The 14,352-nt window shown below is 46.4% G+C and overlaps 1 protein-coding gene across 10 annotated transcripts in view; it reads left to right on the forward strand.

The window, feature by feature from the left end:
- The window catches only part of RUBCN (rubicon autophagy regulator), a 63,556-nt gene extending 50,026 nt beyond the window's left edge, over positions 1-13,530 (forward strand). For all 10 annotated transcript variants that reach the window (XM_060418976.1, XM_027956817.2, XM_060418977.1 and 7 more), the window contains 9 exons: positions 3,929-3,989; positions 4,860-4,992; positions 5,873-6,018; positions 6,598-6,662; positions 7,704-7,942; positions 8,468-8,529; positions 8,974-9,127; positions 10,458-10,551; positions 10,768-13,530. In XM_060418976.1, coding sequence (XP_060274959.1) covers positions 3,929-3,989; positions 4,860-4,992; positions 5,873-6,018; positions 6,598-6,662; positions 7,704-7,942; positions 8,468-8,529; positions 8,974-9,127; positions 10,458-10,551; positions 10,768-10,946 — 1,133 coding nt within the window. In that variant the 3' untranslated portion in view covers positions 10,947-13,530. The remainder of the gene's footprint in view (positions 1-3,928; positions 3,990-4,859; positions 4,993-5,872; positions 6,019-6,597; positions 6,663-7,703; positions 7,943-8,467; positions 8,530-8,973; positions 9,128-10,457; positions 10,552-10,767) is intronic.
- The last annotated feature ends 822 nt before the right edge of the window (positions 13,531-14,352 follow it).

Raw genomic sequence — 14,352 nt, forward strand, 5'->3', positions numbered from 1 at the left:
CTTTTCCACTGCAACTTCATCAGTTCTTCTTTAATCTTCCTTTTTCTAGAATTTCAGTCTTCTGTGTAGATGTACCTAGTCAGGGTCCATTCAGGAGACAGACACCACATGACAATTTGAATAGGGAAAATTTAATATAAAGAATCATTAACTCTAGTGGGGGATTGAAGTAATGGGAGACTGGCTCATAAGGAGTAAAGAGAACTCTAGGGAATACAGGAATAGCAGATATAAGCAGTAGTCACCATCTCTAGGGCCGAAGTAGAGGCCACAGGGAGGGAATGTAGAAGAGAGCCATACCCTCAAGGCTGAGGTCCAGGCCTCCTTGCTCACTGGATGGTGGAGAAGTTCTCTGAAGCTGCAGAGCTGCCCTGAGAGTGTCAAGTGATGTTGTTCATGAAAGCTGCCATGCCAACAGCCCTCACCAGGAAACCATTCTCTGGGGTGCTGGGGGAGGCTGCCCCCAGGGAGTGGTGTTCCTCAGAACTCAAGGGGTGTTGGGGGAAGGGGAAGTGGTTCATGGGAGGTACCAGGCCTGCAGCACCTGCTCTGAAGCTTTCCCAGGAGGTGCAAGGGAAGCCATTTATGAAAAATACCACCAGTGGCACTCTGCTGCACAGCCTTCTGAGGCCATGCTTACCCTGGGGAGTCGCTTGCACTATAGGAGTCTGCTTAGGGGAGCATACCAGAAGCAGCGAGAGAATCCCCTTCCTCCTCTAGTGTTTCTCCAGTGCCCTCTGCTGGCAAAAGCTTAACAGTGTGCCAGCTGGCAAAAGATGAATGTTTTCAAGTCCAACTCCGTTATCACAGAGCAGACAAAAAGAAGGGCAGATATGGAGCCGAAAGGCAATAAATTGATAATTGTCACAATATATAATGAAGAAAGTTCATGAACTATATTTTTGGCAAGTTTAAAAATTATATCCAATTCAAGGTAATCGGTTGCTCCTCCCTACCCTCCCTCTTTTAATAATGTTTTTTCTCCTTCTAAGACAAGAGTAATTGTAGTTCTCCATTTTAAAGTGTTTCCTCTTGAATCAGCAGTTGCAGAAAATTCATTAGAGTTGGATTTCTGAATGTTGGGTATCCCCCTATCTGCTGAAGGGAAAACAGGTTGAAACCCACCATCAGATTGGCCAGTAAGTTCTGAAGTTGACTCTCTTCTTGTGCCTTGATTGTTTTATCTAAAAATATGCAGATTTTACTAGGGTACAGGATTTTAACCAGTTCTTCCCTGATCATTCCAATGCCCATGTCTGGACATACAAAAATTCTTCTAATAACTTGTTGTTATTTTGTTGTTTGTTTTTATATCATTTAACTTACCCAGTCCATAATAATAGCTTTATCCTATCTAAACATCAGAAACGCTTGAAATCATTAAAGAATTGATCAATTCTCCTTAAATAATTGATAAAATTTTTCATAATTCATATCCTCACTTCCAAACTCCCATTTGGAAGGAGAGCTTCTCAGACTTCTTTCTAAAGTGCTCTCATTTGGGGTACATTTAACTCATTCAGTTGAGTAGCTTTCTTCTCTCTCTTTACTCCTTAATTATCTTAGACCCTGATCTACTTTTACCCAGATCTTCAGCTAGTGTTCCAACCACACTAAGCTAATGGTCTGCTTGAACTGACTAGAGAGTGAGCAGGATACAGCAGAGGCCTAGTATCCGCAAGGCTTTCATGGCGCTGACGAGAGACAGGTGTGATGTCCCTTTGGTATCAGGCACTGCCTCTCTCTCTCCACTCTTGGGGTAACATCCTCACTTCCAAACTTGTGTAACCTTCTGCACTCTTGGAAATATTCATGATTAGCTAGGATGTTACTGTACCTCTGGTAAAAATGAAGAAACAGGATAAAGTATGACTTCACTTTATTTTCCAAAGACTTTTTTTCTCTCAAAGAATGTGAGGATGAAGAAGTGCTAAATAGCTTTTATGAAGACAGTGGTTTTCAGCAACTTTGAATTGTCCACCACCTCTCCTCTCTGGCATGCCATGTTTTCTTTAGTAGCCTGGCCCTCAGTAATAACTGTTAGCTCTTTACTCAAGAATATCTAAGATTTTCTCTTCTTTTTCCTTTTCTATCCTAAACAGGCTGAAATTTGCTTTTTGCTTTGAGCCAATTATTTAGGAGATATTTTTTGAAAACCTATCATATACAAAGCTCTTTGAGGGTTTTAAGGACAAGGCAAAACTTATGTACAATCCAAGGCAGTTTAGTATTACTCAGATCAGCATTGCAAACCCAGTGGTCTATCGAGGTCTGCTATTACCTAGAATTTTTTTCCCTCCAATAGCACCATTTAGAGGGCTTTCTTGATAGCTCAGTTGGTAAAGAATCTGCCTGCAATCCAGGAGACCCTGGTTTGATTTCTGGGTCGGGAAGATCTTCTGGAGAAGGGATAGGCTACCCACTCCAGTATTCTTGGGCTTTATTTGGAATGAAATACAGCACTATTTAGAATGGAATACAGACTAGCAGTATCTTGGGAAGTGGATTTGGGTGGTGCAAATTCAGAGTATATGATATACATGAACTTCTTAAATAAAATAGGATTTATTATTTACTAGTCAAAGATTTTGTTGCTGTCTTAAGTTTTTCTATGCTTTTAAAGAGCATATGAAAGCTGAGAAGTTTCAGTTTTCCTCTCTTGTACTTATAGCTTTGAAGCCTGGCCCTCAAGGCCAGGAGTACTATTTGAATATATGCTTGTATACAGAGCACTGTATTAAGTATTTGGGGGCTAAACAGAACAATCAGACATGATCTCATTTCCTCACAAGGAGATATTATAATCTAGTGATCCATAAAAATATATATGTGTACAGAGGAAACATGAAGAACAATTGAGCAACTCATGGCCAAGTGCAGAGTAATGTCATTTAAGCCTGGTGCTCTATTTAGGGGCTTAAATGCAGTAGATTGGTCATTGTGTAGGTTTAATTAGGAAAAGGTCTTTTCATGAGGCATCAAAGGAAGTGAGGGATGAGACTTATCAGAATAGTCCTATTTCCATGACTTGAACAGGCTCTGTCTGCCTTTCTTGAACATGAATGCTATATTTTCTTCTTTCTATTAAAATTATTTGGGTAGATGAGATCTCTAGAGATTCAATCATATCATTATTAGAAACCCTCTTCAAAATTCTTTACTGTAAATAGGCTTTGGAAAGTCTGCCATAGTTTCCCATGACTGTGTTTGCAAGTTCTATAATAAAGATCATGTTGAATAGTTCCATGAAAATATGTTGTTTACCAGGCATCTCCAGGGAGTTGCCAAGCCATAGGAAAGTTCGTTTCTTCCCTGTGCCACCAGAAAGGAAGGGAGTCTTTCCATGAAACTTTGTTAAAGACATGGAAGACTTCTCACATTCAGGGGTGATACCAATAGCAGTCAGATGTTAGAAGCAAAGTTTCAATTCCAAGTACATTTAATGAGTAACCTCTATGATCTAAATTCTGTGCTGGGTACTGATTCGATAGAGTTCTTACTTCTGAGAGTTTATCATTTAAGAGGGCTTGAGGTTTAGACGATGAGAGAGAAATTAGAGTAATTTGTCGCTGCTTGGTACAGAGTATGTCCCTGCTTGCCTTTAGAATGCTTCATTTTTTTCCTTCACTGCTTTAAACCAAGTCAGAGTTTGTGTTTCCACCTGGATTTGTAGCCACTTTGACCTTCTCTATGCTGTGTGTAATGTCACTAATTCAGCCCGGTGAACAGAACAGAGTGACCTGAACAGAGTCAAACTATAAATTGTATGTAGACCTTCACCTGGACTCTGCTCCTTATCCTGCATAGAATGTGGCACCTTGCTGCCGCCCTGAGTGCTTAGCTGGCAGTAGCTTGGACTAGTGTCCATTATTATCCTTACCTCCTCCCTTTCTATTTCCTGTCCCCCTTAACTGCTGTTTCCATTTAGATTCTGACATCAGAAGGAGCACGCCCTCCAACAGCAAATCCTTCATTTCCTCTCAGTCCTTGTAAGTAGTTTTCTTTTTTTTTAAATACAACTTTGGGATATGTGGAGAAATAAACCCAGTTCTTGGCATATGGATGGAGTGGCGCCATCTGAATCCACAAAGAGGCAAGGTTAATGTGACCAGCCTACCTGGTGGTGGTGAGCCAGGGAAAGAGAGAGAAGACTGTGGGTTCAAACAGGGTGGGCTCTGGTGGAAGCGAAGCTTTCAATGTGGATTATTCCTTCTCTGATAAGTCTGATTATATCAGAGACCCCGAGAAGATGAGGTCTTAAAAGAGAGAACAGTGATCAGGATTTCTGACTATGAAATCAGATTGTCTGAACAGGTTCCCCATAGTAGACTCAGCTAGAGGAGATAGAAGCTCACATGGGAGCAGCAATAGTCTTTAGAGTCCACAGAGCAGTTTGACTCTCTCAACTTTGTAAACAGGTGTTGTCATTCCCATTTTGCAGTTAAAGAAATTGAAGTTTAGGGCTTCCCTGGAGGTCTAGTGGTTAAGACTCCACGCTTCCAATGCAGAGGGCATGGGTTTGATCCCTGGCCAGGAAACTAAGATCCCACATGCCGTGTGGTATGGCCTCCAAAAAACAAAAGTTTAGAGAAAGGATTTGACACAGAATTCTTGACCAGCATTGTCATGAATGCTAGTAAATGGTACCTGAGCCCAAGTCTTAGAACTCTGTGTGGACCATTGTGTTTTCCACTGTACACACAAGTCTGAAAATGATGAGAAAGAAAGCTTTGTGGCCTGGGGTGGCTGTGAGTGTTCTCTCAGCCTGGAAATCACTGTGTAAGTTGTCGGGTCCTAAAGGGAGGGCTCCTATCCTCCTGTCTTCCCTGTTCAGCCTCCCTTGACTCTCTCCACTTCAGCTCCCACTGCTTCCTGCACTCCACGTCTGCTGAGGCAGTGGCCATGGGGCTCCTGAAGCAGTTTGAGGGGATGCAGCTCCCCGCCGCCTCGGAGCTGGAGTGGCTCGTTCCAGAGCACGATGCCCCTCAGAAGGTAGGTTCTTCAGCTCTACTTCTCTACCCACCGCCCAGCCCCAGGAGGCTGTGAGCCTTCCTGATATTGTTCTTCTTTGTCATACATCCACTGTTTAGCATGAATGTACTTGTTTCCTTCCTGACTCGTAGAAGCCTTTCACTGCAAATGTGTGGAATGAATAAATGAAGGTGTGTGTGCATGCTTGTCTTGGGCTTCCCAGGGTGGCACTAGGGGTAAAGAACCCACCTGCCAGTAAAGAAGACATAAGAGACACAGGTTCGATCCCTGGGTCAGGAAGATCCCCTGGAGGAGGGCATGGCAACCCACTCCAGTATTCTTACCTAGAGAATTCCATGGACAGAGGAGCCTGGCGGGCTGCAGTCCATAGGGTCTTAAAGACCCAAGACATGACTGAAGCGACTTAACTCATGTGTATGCCTACCTACATGCCTATGCATGTAGGTGGCAGCTCCTTCCCTGTCGTTACCGCACACGACTGCTCACTAGACCTGGGGCAGCACACCTGAGCTGTGACCACCTTGAGACCCTGGAAGAGTATCTGAAAGAACTGAAAAAAGGTTCTTCTTTGCTCTACAGTTGAGTAAGGCATGACACACCCTGGTGCACCAAGAGGCCCAGGGTGGGCTCAGGGACAGCGTTAGCGAGAGGCGCCACCAACTGGGGTGCTGTTTCCATTCCTTTAGATTCTTGAAGCCCAAGGTCCTCACTTCTAATAGCCTGGTCCCTTATTTATTTTGAGGCCAAGGTTCCATGAAGCCCTTGCTTAGGTGTTTCTGAGAAGTCTTTCATTAATTATGTTTCTGTTTTGTTCAGAAGGGTCAAGTGAATGTATTCCCCAGACTGTCCATGGAAGATCACCCTGTGCTTTACTCTGCAGCTCCTGCCCATCCCTGACTCACTGCCCATCTCCCCAGATGATGGGCAGCATGCTGACATCTACAAGCTGCGTATCCGCGTTCGCGGCAACCTGGAGTGGGCGCCACCCCGGCCACAGATAATTTTTAATGTTCATCCAGCCCCAACGTGAGTTGTCAGGGGCTGTGCCCTTTGGAAAACAGATACTTTCTCTGTGGGTTGTCAGAACTGTCTCCTTACCCTCTTCTCTCTACCTGTAGCTGTACCTCCCACACAGCTTCTAAAAGGCCGAGGGAGAGGATTATCCTTCTTGTCTGCAAGTTTTACTCTTAGACCTCCCATTCTTTCCTAGAGCTAACTGGAAAAGAGGTCGTTTATCACTGGTCTCCCAACCTGTTGCCTTCCTCCCAATAGTTTTATGAGCTGTTTTCTTCCCCCTCCCTCTTAAGAGGGAGGGATGCTTTTCTTTCCTTTTCTCTCCTCTTTATTTGTCATTTCTTATATTTGTACAGAAAGTGTGGCTCATTATTGGGCAGAATCACTGCCTAGGCCTAAATTCTAACCTTGCCATCCTTGCTTTGAATGGGCTCTCCCAATAGGCTTGTTTTGTCCAACTCTTAAAAACAAATAGGTGAATTCCCCTCCCTTCCCAGCTTCCGGGAGACCTGTGTTTGTGTCCTCACCCTGTACATCACAGAGGCCTCATAAAGCTGGTATCTGCAGCCCCTTTCCTTCCCCTTCCTTCAGGAGGAAAATCGCCGTGGCCAAGCAGAACTACCGCTGCGCAGGTTGCGGCATCCGGACTGATCCTGGTGAGTGTCTTCTCTGACCCTCATGCCCCCTCCAGGGGCTCAACTCTCTCACACACATGGGCAAGGGAGCTGGTCAGAGGGGCAGTAAGAGGAGCTAACAGCACCGAACGGGGGAAAGGCAAAGAAGGGGCCTGGAAGAGGGAAGGGGTAGGACCAGGCAAGAACACTAGTAATCAGAGGGAAATGGTTTCTAGAAGCCCATTCCCAGAGAAAATTGTGTACAGTAAGTGCCCTCCATAGAAGCCTTTGAGTTGTGGACTTTCAAAGGTGTGAACACAAGTTCACATGTCCAAGCACGGAAGTCCACGTGTCTGGTGTACGTTGTCACAGGCGTGCATCCTCTACAAGTGGCTGTGCTTTTGTGTGCTTTACTGTTCAGTGCTGTATAGAGTGAGTTTCCCTGCTGCCTCAGCAGTAAAGAATCTGACTGCCAACACAGGAGACGCAGCCTTGATCCTTGGGTTGGGAAGATCCCCTGGAGAAGGGAATGGCAGCTCGGTCCAGTATTCTTGCCTGGGAAATCCCATGGACAGAGGAGCCTGGTGGGCTAAGTGAATAGGGTCACAAAGAGTTGGATGTGACTGAGTGACTCAACAACAGCTGTATAGAGTACAGTAGTACAGTGTCTTTACTTCAAGCCCAGGATGTCCAGAGCAAGCATAAAAGCAGCAGTATATAGCTGATTGTGTTAGTTGGATACCTTGGCTAACTTTGTTGGGCTTATGAACAAGCTGGACTTAACGATCATGCTCTCAGAATGAAACTCGTTTGTATGTAGGGGACTTACTGTACTCTCAGCCAGGTTCTTGGAGACTGGATCTTCCCAACTTGGCAGCGTTCGTTTCCTCAGTGGCTTCCAGTCTGGGACACAGAAACCACAGGCCCCACTGTATGGGTTTCTCCTGGCTTTGGGAACTCAGACAGAGGTGGTTGGAGTCCACCCACCAGCCCTCCTTCTAATTCAAAAGGAACAGCAAGGCTACCTCACCAGCTTATAGTTGGGAAAGCTGCCTCTGACCTGTTGACCTTCTGTTTTTTCAGATTACATCAAGCGGCTGCGGTACTGTGAGTACTTGGGCAAGTACTTCTGTCAGTGCTGCCACGAGAATGCCCAGACGGTTATCCCCAGCCGCGTTCTACGCAAGTGGGATTTCAGCAAGTACTACGTCAGCAATTTCTCCAAGGACCTGCTCATTAAGATCTGGAACGACCCTCTCTTCAATGTGCAGGACATCAACAGTGCCCTCTATAGGAAGGTCAAGCTGCTCAATCACGTCCGGGTGAGACCCTCGGAAAGGTCACGGCCTAGATTACCCCCTGTTCTTAGCGGTTTCCCAAGATCACCACAGTCCTCTCTGTTGTCATGCAGAGCTGGAACCATCTTATCATTCTCGCTCTCTCTATGCACTTTCTCTTACCATTTCCAGAGTGTCTAGCTAGTCTCAAACCTGGCGAGGCAGCTCTACAGTTAGCATTCGATGGCAAAAGCAGGATTTCTCCCCTTCACTGAAAATATTAAGTGAACAGAGAAGAGGGTGTCAGGCCAAAAGTTTGGATTCTGGATTTTTCAGCGGCTCCCAGCTGTGTATGTGATTTGGGCAGACCTAGCAAAGGGCCTTCCCTAAGTGGGGGTCATTTTGAAGCATATTGTTGAGTTAAAGGTATAGAGAAAGGCCTGGCACTGGTTACTGCATGCAAGCCTTCTAGACCTGCAGGGTTTAAAGGCAGTCTCTTTCTGATGATTGTTTCCCTCTCCATACCCCCTCTGACCCCTCCACCCACCCCCACAATGCCCTTCTCTTCAGCTGCTGCGGATCCAGCTCTGTCACATGAAGAACATGTTCAAGACCTGCCGACTGGCCAAAGAGTAAGTCTTGATGGAAGCCACAGACCTCTGGCTCAGTCAGTGTCTCTGGAAGAAACGTGTCCCAGCAGTTGGCCCTTGTTATGTAAAGCAGGAGAGTAGGGGGATCATGCAGAAAATTCTAGAAATAGTAAACAAGAACTACAGCAGTAACTATATATCCTTCTCTCTGGAAGGGGTACTCTGGTTATTCCATCCAGGGTCAGCCCACCACTCTTGGCAAGCTGATGCGAGTCACTCTGCAGAAGGGCATAGAAGTCACTTCACCCTCCAGATGCCTGGTTGTAGGGAGGGTTGGGGTAGCCTGGGTGGGCTGGGTGTTACCCACCTTCATTATTTCTAGGACCCTTCTCATCCCTAACCAGCTTCTGGATAGAAATCCTTCTCTGATGGGCCACACAAAGCATTCATTCTCTGCCTCTGCCCACTTCCCCTCATTTCCTGCAGGCTTCTGGATGCCTTTGACACCGTTCCAGGCCACCTGACAGAGGATCTCCACCTGTACTCACTGAATGACCTGACTGCCACCAGGAAGGGGGAGCTGGGGCCCCAGCTTGCTGAGCTCACCAGGGCAGGGGCTGCCCATGTAGAGCGATGTGTGGTAAGAAACTCTTGCTCTAGCATGCTGCAGGGCCCTTACTTAGGGATGTGAAGAGGAGCGTGGGTCCAGGGTTCATGCTGTTGAATTCCAGGAAGTTGAGTTGGCCTGTTAACACTGTGAGAGAAACTGCACAGGCTTGCTCTCCCCAGGGTTGATGAACAGCTAAATCACCCAGATCTAAGGAATCTAGAACTAGAAGAGGATGTGGTGTTGGCATTTCTCCTGGGAAACGGACAGGACTAAGTGGGCCTTCACTAAAGAGTTGCCCTGATGTGGGAGGAGGACCCTGGATTAGACTCAGAGGACAGGGTCTTGTCTTAGCATTTTCGGTCACTGTGACCACAGGAAACACCACAGGAAGATCCTCTGGCAAAGGGAATGGCAATTCACTCCAGTGTTCTTGCTTGGAGCATGCCATGGGCAGAGGAGCCTGGTGGGCTACAGTCCATGGGGTGGCAAGAATCGGACACAACTTAGCTACTACACCACCACCACCACTGTGTAAATTTAAATATTCTGTAGATGCAAGTTATTATTGTTCCTGATCTATCCAACATAGCAGAAATGCCATTTTTAGAATTCCCCGTCTTAGAATATGTCCAGGCTGTGTTGCTGCAACAGTCCCAGAATTAGAACTTAAAATGGGGCACATGTAGAGCTCCTGTGTAGCAGGGGGAGTTGGAAAGACTTCACTATAACCTGGCCCAAGGCTGGATATTATTTTGGAAAACTGTCCTTGCCTTTACATTTCATCTTAATTGGTTGTGGTTCCCATTTCAAAATAAAATCATTACCCACACTGGAATTGTTACTTTAGGAAGCCCTTTGTGGCCCCATTCCTTCCTTCTTGTCATCTCTCCTTTGAGAACCACTCTTGTGGCTGGAGTTTCTCAAACTCGTGCCTTTCTTGTCTCCATCTTAAAACTTTGTCTGACACTACCCAGCCTGGGCCCAATTTGGCTGTCATGCTAAGTCCAGCTCCAGTCTCTTTCCTGAAGGTTGGAGAACACTTTGGAGCCCCTCGCACGTGTGTGCTCAGTTGCTCCAGTCATATACAACTCTTTGAGACCCCATGGGATTTTCCCAGCAAGAATACTGGAGTGGGTTGCCATGCCCTCCTCCAGGGAACCCTCACGACCCAGGGATTGAACCCGTTTCTTCTGTGTCTCCTGCACTGCAAGTGGATTCTTTACCACTGAGCCACCGGGGAAGCCCTTGGAGCCCCTCAAGTCTTGTTTATATTTTGCTCCTCACCCCTCTTGTATTCACCCTCTTGGCCAGTTCCTGGTGAACTTTGCCTCCTTTTTCTGCCTGTCTGTATCCTCCCCAGCTCTGCCAAGCCAAGGGCTTCATCTGTGAGTTCTGCCAGAATGAAGATGACATCATCTTCCCCTTTGAGCTCCACAAGTGCCGGATCTGTGAAGGTGAGAGCTGGTGCCCAGCATGGGACAGAGCCCAGGGCTTATTAATTTCCCGTCAGCTGCCCCTGTTAACAGAAGCTGGGTTTGGTTCAGCAGCTCCCTGTGTCTCACCACAGGTACACTAAGCCGTGGCTATAGGAAGGGTCCTGGCAGTGACTTGCTTCCAGCCTGAGATGACACAGATTGTTCTCTTCTCTCTCCCCTTCCCAACCTGAACAGAGTGTAAAGCATGCTACCATAAAACTTGTTTCAAGTCTGGGAGCTGTCCCCGCTGTGAGCGGCTGCAGGCCCGGAGGGAGCTGTTGGCCAAGCAGAGCCTGGAGTCCTACATGTCCGACTACGAGGAGGAACCCACCGAGGCCTTGGCCCTGGAGGCCACCGACCTGGAGACCACCTGAGAAAGCACGGAAAGCGCTCTTTCTAGGGGCGAGGGTCACATATAGTGCAGAACTGAGCCACCCTCCTAAGGACTTTCCCCACTTGGTTTTATCTTTTTTTTTTTAACTTATCATCATTATTAATTTTTATGATCTGTCTAATGTCCATGTGTATTCAATCTTATATAGGTTGGTGGGGTCCAGTCTGTTGTGACAATTTGCAGGTACCAAGCATTTCCATCAGAGCTGACACATGGGTCCCTAAGTGAAGCTTCCAGTGCCTCTGTTAGGGGAATGAACAATGAGACCCAATTCTTCCGACATCCATGGCCTTCTCCACTTGGACCAGATCTGGTTTCAGCTGCATCTCAAGAATCATTTCCAGTTTTATTTTGTTTTAATTCTGGAGCTTCTGAGCCAGGCATTTCTCAGCGAACTCACTTCTCCTTTGCTGCTGAAACAGGAGGGTGGAGTTTTCTCTCTCCCAGTCCTGGAACAGGGTCAGACCCTGAGGAGAAGCATCAGAGAATGGGACTGCGCCATGGGCATTCTTATGTAGGTGCTTCTGAGGCCATAAAAACAGCGTTACTGCTACCTTGGACTCTTCAGACACCTCGAAGAGGCAGTCATAACTTTCTTGTATTTTAGGCATAGATGATATCACAGGCTGACTTTCTTTATCTACCCTGGGGGACTTGACACAAAGACCAGAACTGATACTTAGACCAGGACTATTTCAAGCATAAGTGAGGCCACAACTCTTGTTTAAGGAGCATTTGTTCCGTCAGAGGAGCTGTTGGCCTCCCCTTGTGTGATAAGGTCCCTTTCAGTCAACATAGCTCTGGTGCAGGTGTGACCTCTCAAGCTCAGACAAGTCCCTGGTGCCATCTTAAAGTGAGGACAGAAGCCCATCCAGCATCTCATCCATGAGTCTCTTGCCACTCTGTCCTATCAGGAGGTCACTGCAGTTCTGAGTAGAAGCCTGGCCCAGCTCCATGCTCTCCCTTCCCTCCTGCAGTGGGGCTGGGACCCTCCCCAGCAGCTGAGCTCCTAGCTTAGTTTATTTTGTCAAAGTTGAGGTGAAAGCTTCCTGCTATTAGTGGTGTTAAAAGACTTGATAGTTTGTGGCTGTGAGCATGAATGTTCCTGTGTTCTTATGATAACAAGAACCTTTATGCCAATTATGCACTTAACTCTTTAGCCTTGTGATGGTAGTATATGCAGCCATCCTTATTACTAATTTTAACACACACCCACACTCTTTTTTAATGTGTGTTTTGATGGGAAAAGTTTTTGAAGGGACCGTGTATATGTCTGTGGCATTCTTTAAGTTGCTGTAGCTCCTGACCGGTATGTAAAGCACTGGTCAGGGTCACAGCTCCAAGGGCTGGCAGCTCTGTAAACTAAAGCCCACAGCATTTTAGTTCTGGGACTGACTGCTTCCTGGGTGCCTGTCTTTCCATAGTTGGTTGCTAGTAGGAAAAAACCTGCTGTCGGCGCTGCCCCGGGAAGCTGAACAGAAAGTTGCACGTGGTTGGTGGAAGCTGCTGAGTGTCTGAGTCAGAGGCAACCAGGAGTGTCACTGGAAGTAGTAGGGGCAGTAAAGTAACAGAGCTGAGGCTCCCCCGGGACAGGAGGGAGCGGGAAGAAGCTGACGTCTGGCACTGGTCCCTCTGCCTCAGACTTGGGATCTGAAGGCCATGTCCGGCTGGAAGACCCTGAGGCTGCTCTCCCTTCAGTTCATGGCAGGGGCAGAGGGGCTGGGAAAGCCAAAGCCTCCAGCCCAGCCCAGTGTTGAAGGGCAGGCTAGAAACTCCCTGGTCCATCAAGGAGCTTCGGAATGACGTGAAACTCTAGTCTCGCTGAGAATTAGGCCTCAGATTCAGACTAAAGTGTTTGTGAAAATGATGAGCTCTACTTCCAGTTCTGGTTTAAATTGAAAATCCAGCTCCTTACTCCAAGGCGCTACACTGGAGGAGAGATGTCCTGTCGTGCGTGTTTCATGTAACAGGTTGAAAGGACAGAAGACGCTGACACTTTCTAAAGCTGACCTCAGCAATCTCGTGCTCCTGGGTTTTCACTTTTTTTTTTTCTCCAGCTCCCCAACCCTATCCCTCCAGGTTGCATATCTGTTTTAGTGACCCTGACACCGGATACCATTCATTTATTTATTTATTTGAGAGTAGGGGGAGAGAGGAAAGAGGATGGGGTGTTTTGAAAGCACTTTGCAACTTATTAGTATCTGAAAATCCCCGCTGTTGTGGGGAGAAGCTCCAAATGCACTGAAGAGAGTTCCTTCTGAGAGAAATAGGAGGGAAGACGTGTTCTTTTCTATAAATAAAGGGAAAAAAGAGTTTGCTTGCAAGGTGGAGACAAGATTCAAGACATAGCAGAAGAGTGGAAGGCAGATGTTTTCCACTTAAATGAGGCTGTTATTAACTCTACCAAGGCTTTAGAGCTTTTGTTGAATTCACATAACAGGAGCAAGAGTCTAAATAGATGTTCGTGTGTGTACAACTCGTGTTCCAAACTGAGTTTCTACTTGCTGTAATTCATACACAGCCTAACATTTCATTGTCATCTTTAATAAACTAAGGAAATGAAATTCTGCTTTTTACTTGCCTATCTTGACTATCAGGAAGTGGACATGTCGAAAAATTCAGGAAATTTCTGTTATGCAAAGAACACTGGACCTTACAAGTCAGGAAAAGTGGGTTGGAATGCTTTGTCACTGACTTGCCACATGACCTTGGGCAGATTAGTTCACCATTCTAGATGTCTATGTCTTTGTGTATAAAGTACTTTGTAGCACTTTACAATGCACGGGGTGTGCCCACTACCGGTCGCCTTGGTGTAACGGCCCCCTGAAGCGAGGTAAATCTTCCTCTCCACAGCGTCTGAGTTGTCTTAGATGCTTCAGTCCCCACTTCTGTGAACAACCCTCTCCGAGTTTCTCTTTCATGCTGCTGGCCTGCTGGAGCTCCAGTTACACCCTGCAGCTTTCTGAACATTTCCCCTTCAGTGTCCTTTGGTCAGCTCCAGCCAGTATGTCTAAAGCCAACGTAAATATCATATTTCCTCAAACCTAACCATTAGTCACCCTGGTTTGAAAATTAATTTCCTTCTCTTTGAGTCAGGTGGCAATTCTGACTAGGAAAGCAGTGTCTCCTCACCACCTGCTGTCACATTATGGTGATTTTTCTCTTTAAATTTCATTCCTTTTCTTAGCACACAAATTCAGGCTCTTATCTTAAATCTCAACCTTCTCCAGCCATGCCAGTCTCTCCCTATTTAATCATCCATCAAATATGTGGGTACCTACTGTTTGCTGATTTCTGTACTGGGTTCAGGGGTTGTCACAGGGACTGAAACAGATGTAGGCCCTCCCTCTTCAGGCATGTCGGGTCTTGCTGGGGAGACAGACATT

This window comes from Ovis aries, chromosome 1, assembly GCF_016772045.2.
Source record: "Ovis aries strain OAR_USU_Benz2616 breed Rambouillet chromosome 1, ARS-UI_Ramb_v3.0, whole genome shotgun sequence".
NCBI lineage: Eukaryota > Metazoa > Chordata > Mammalia > Artiodactyla > Bovidae > Ovis > Ovis aries.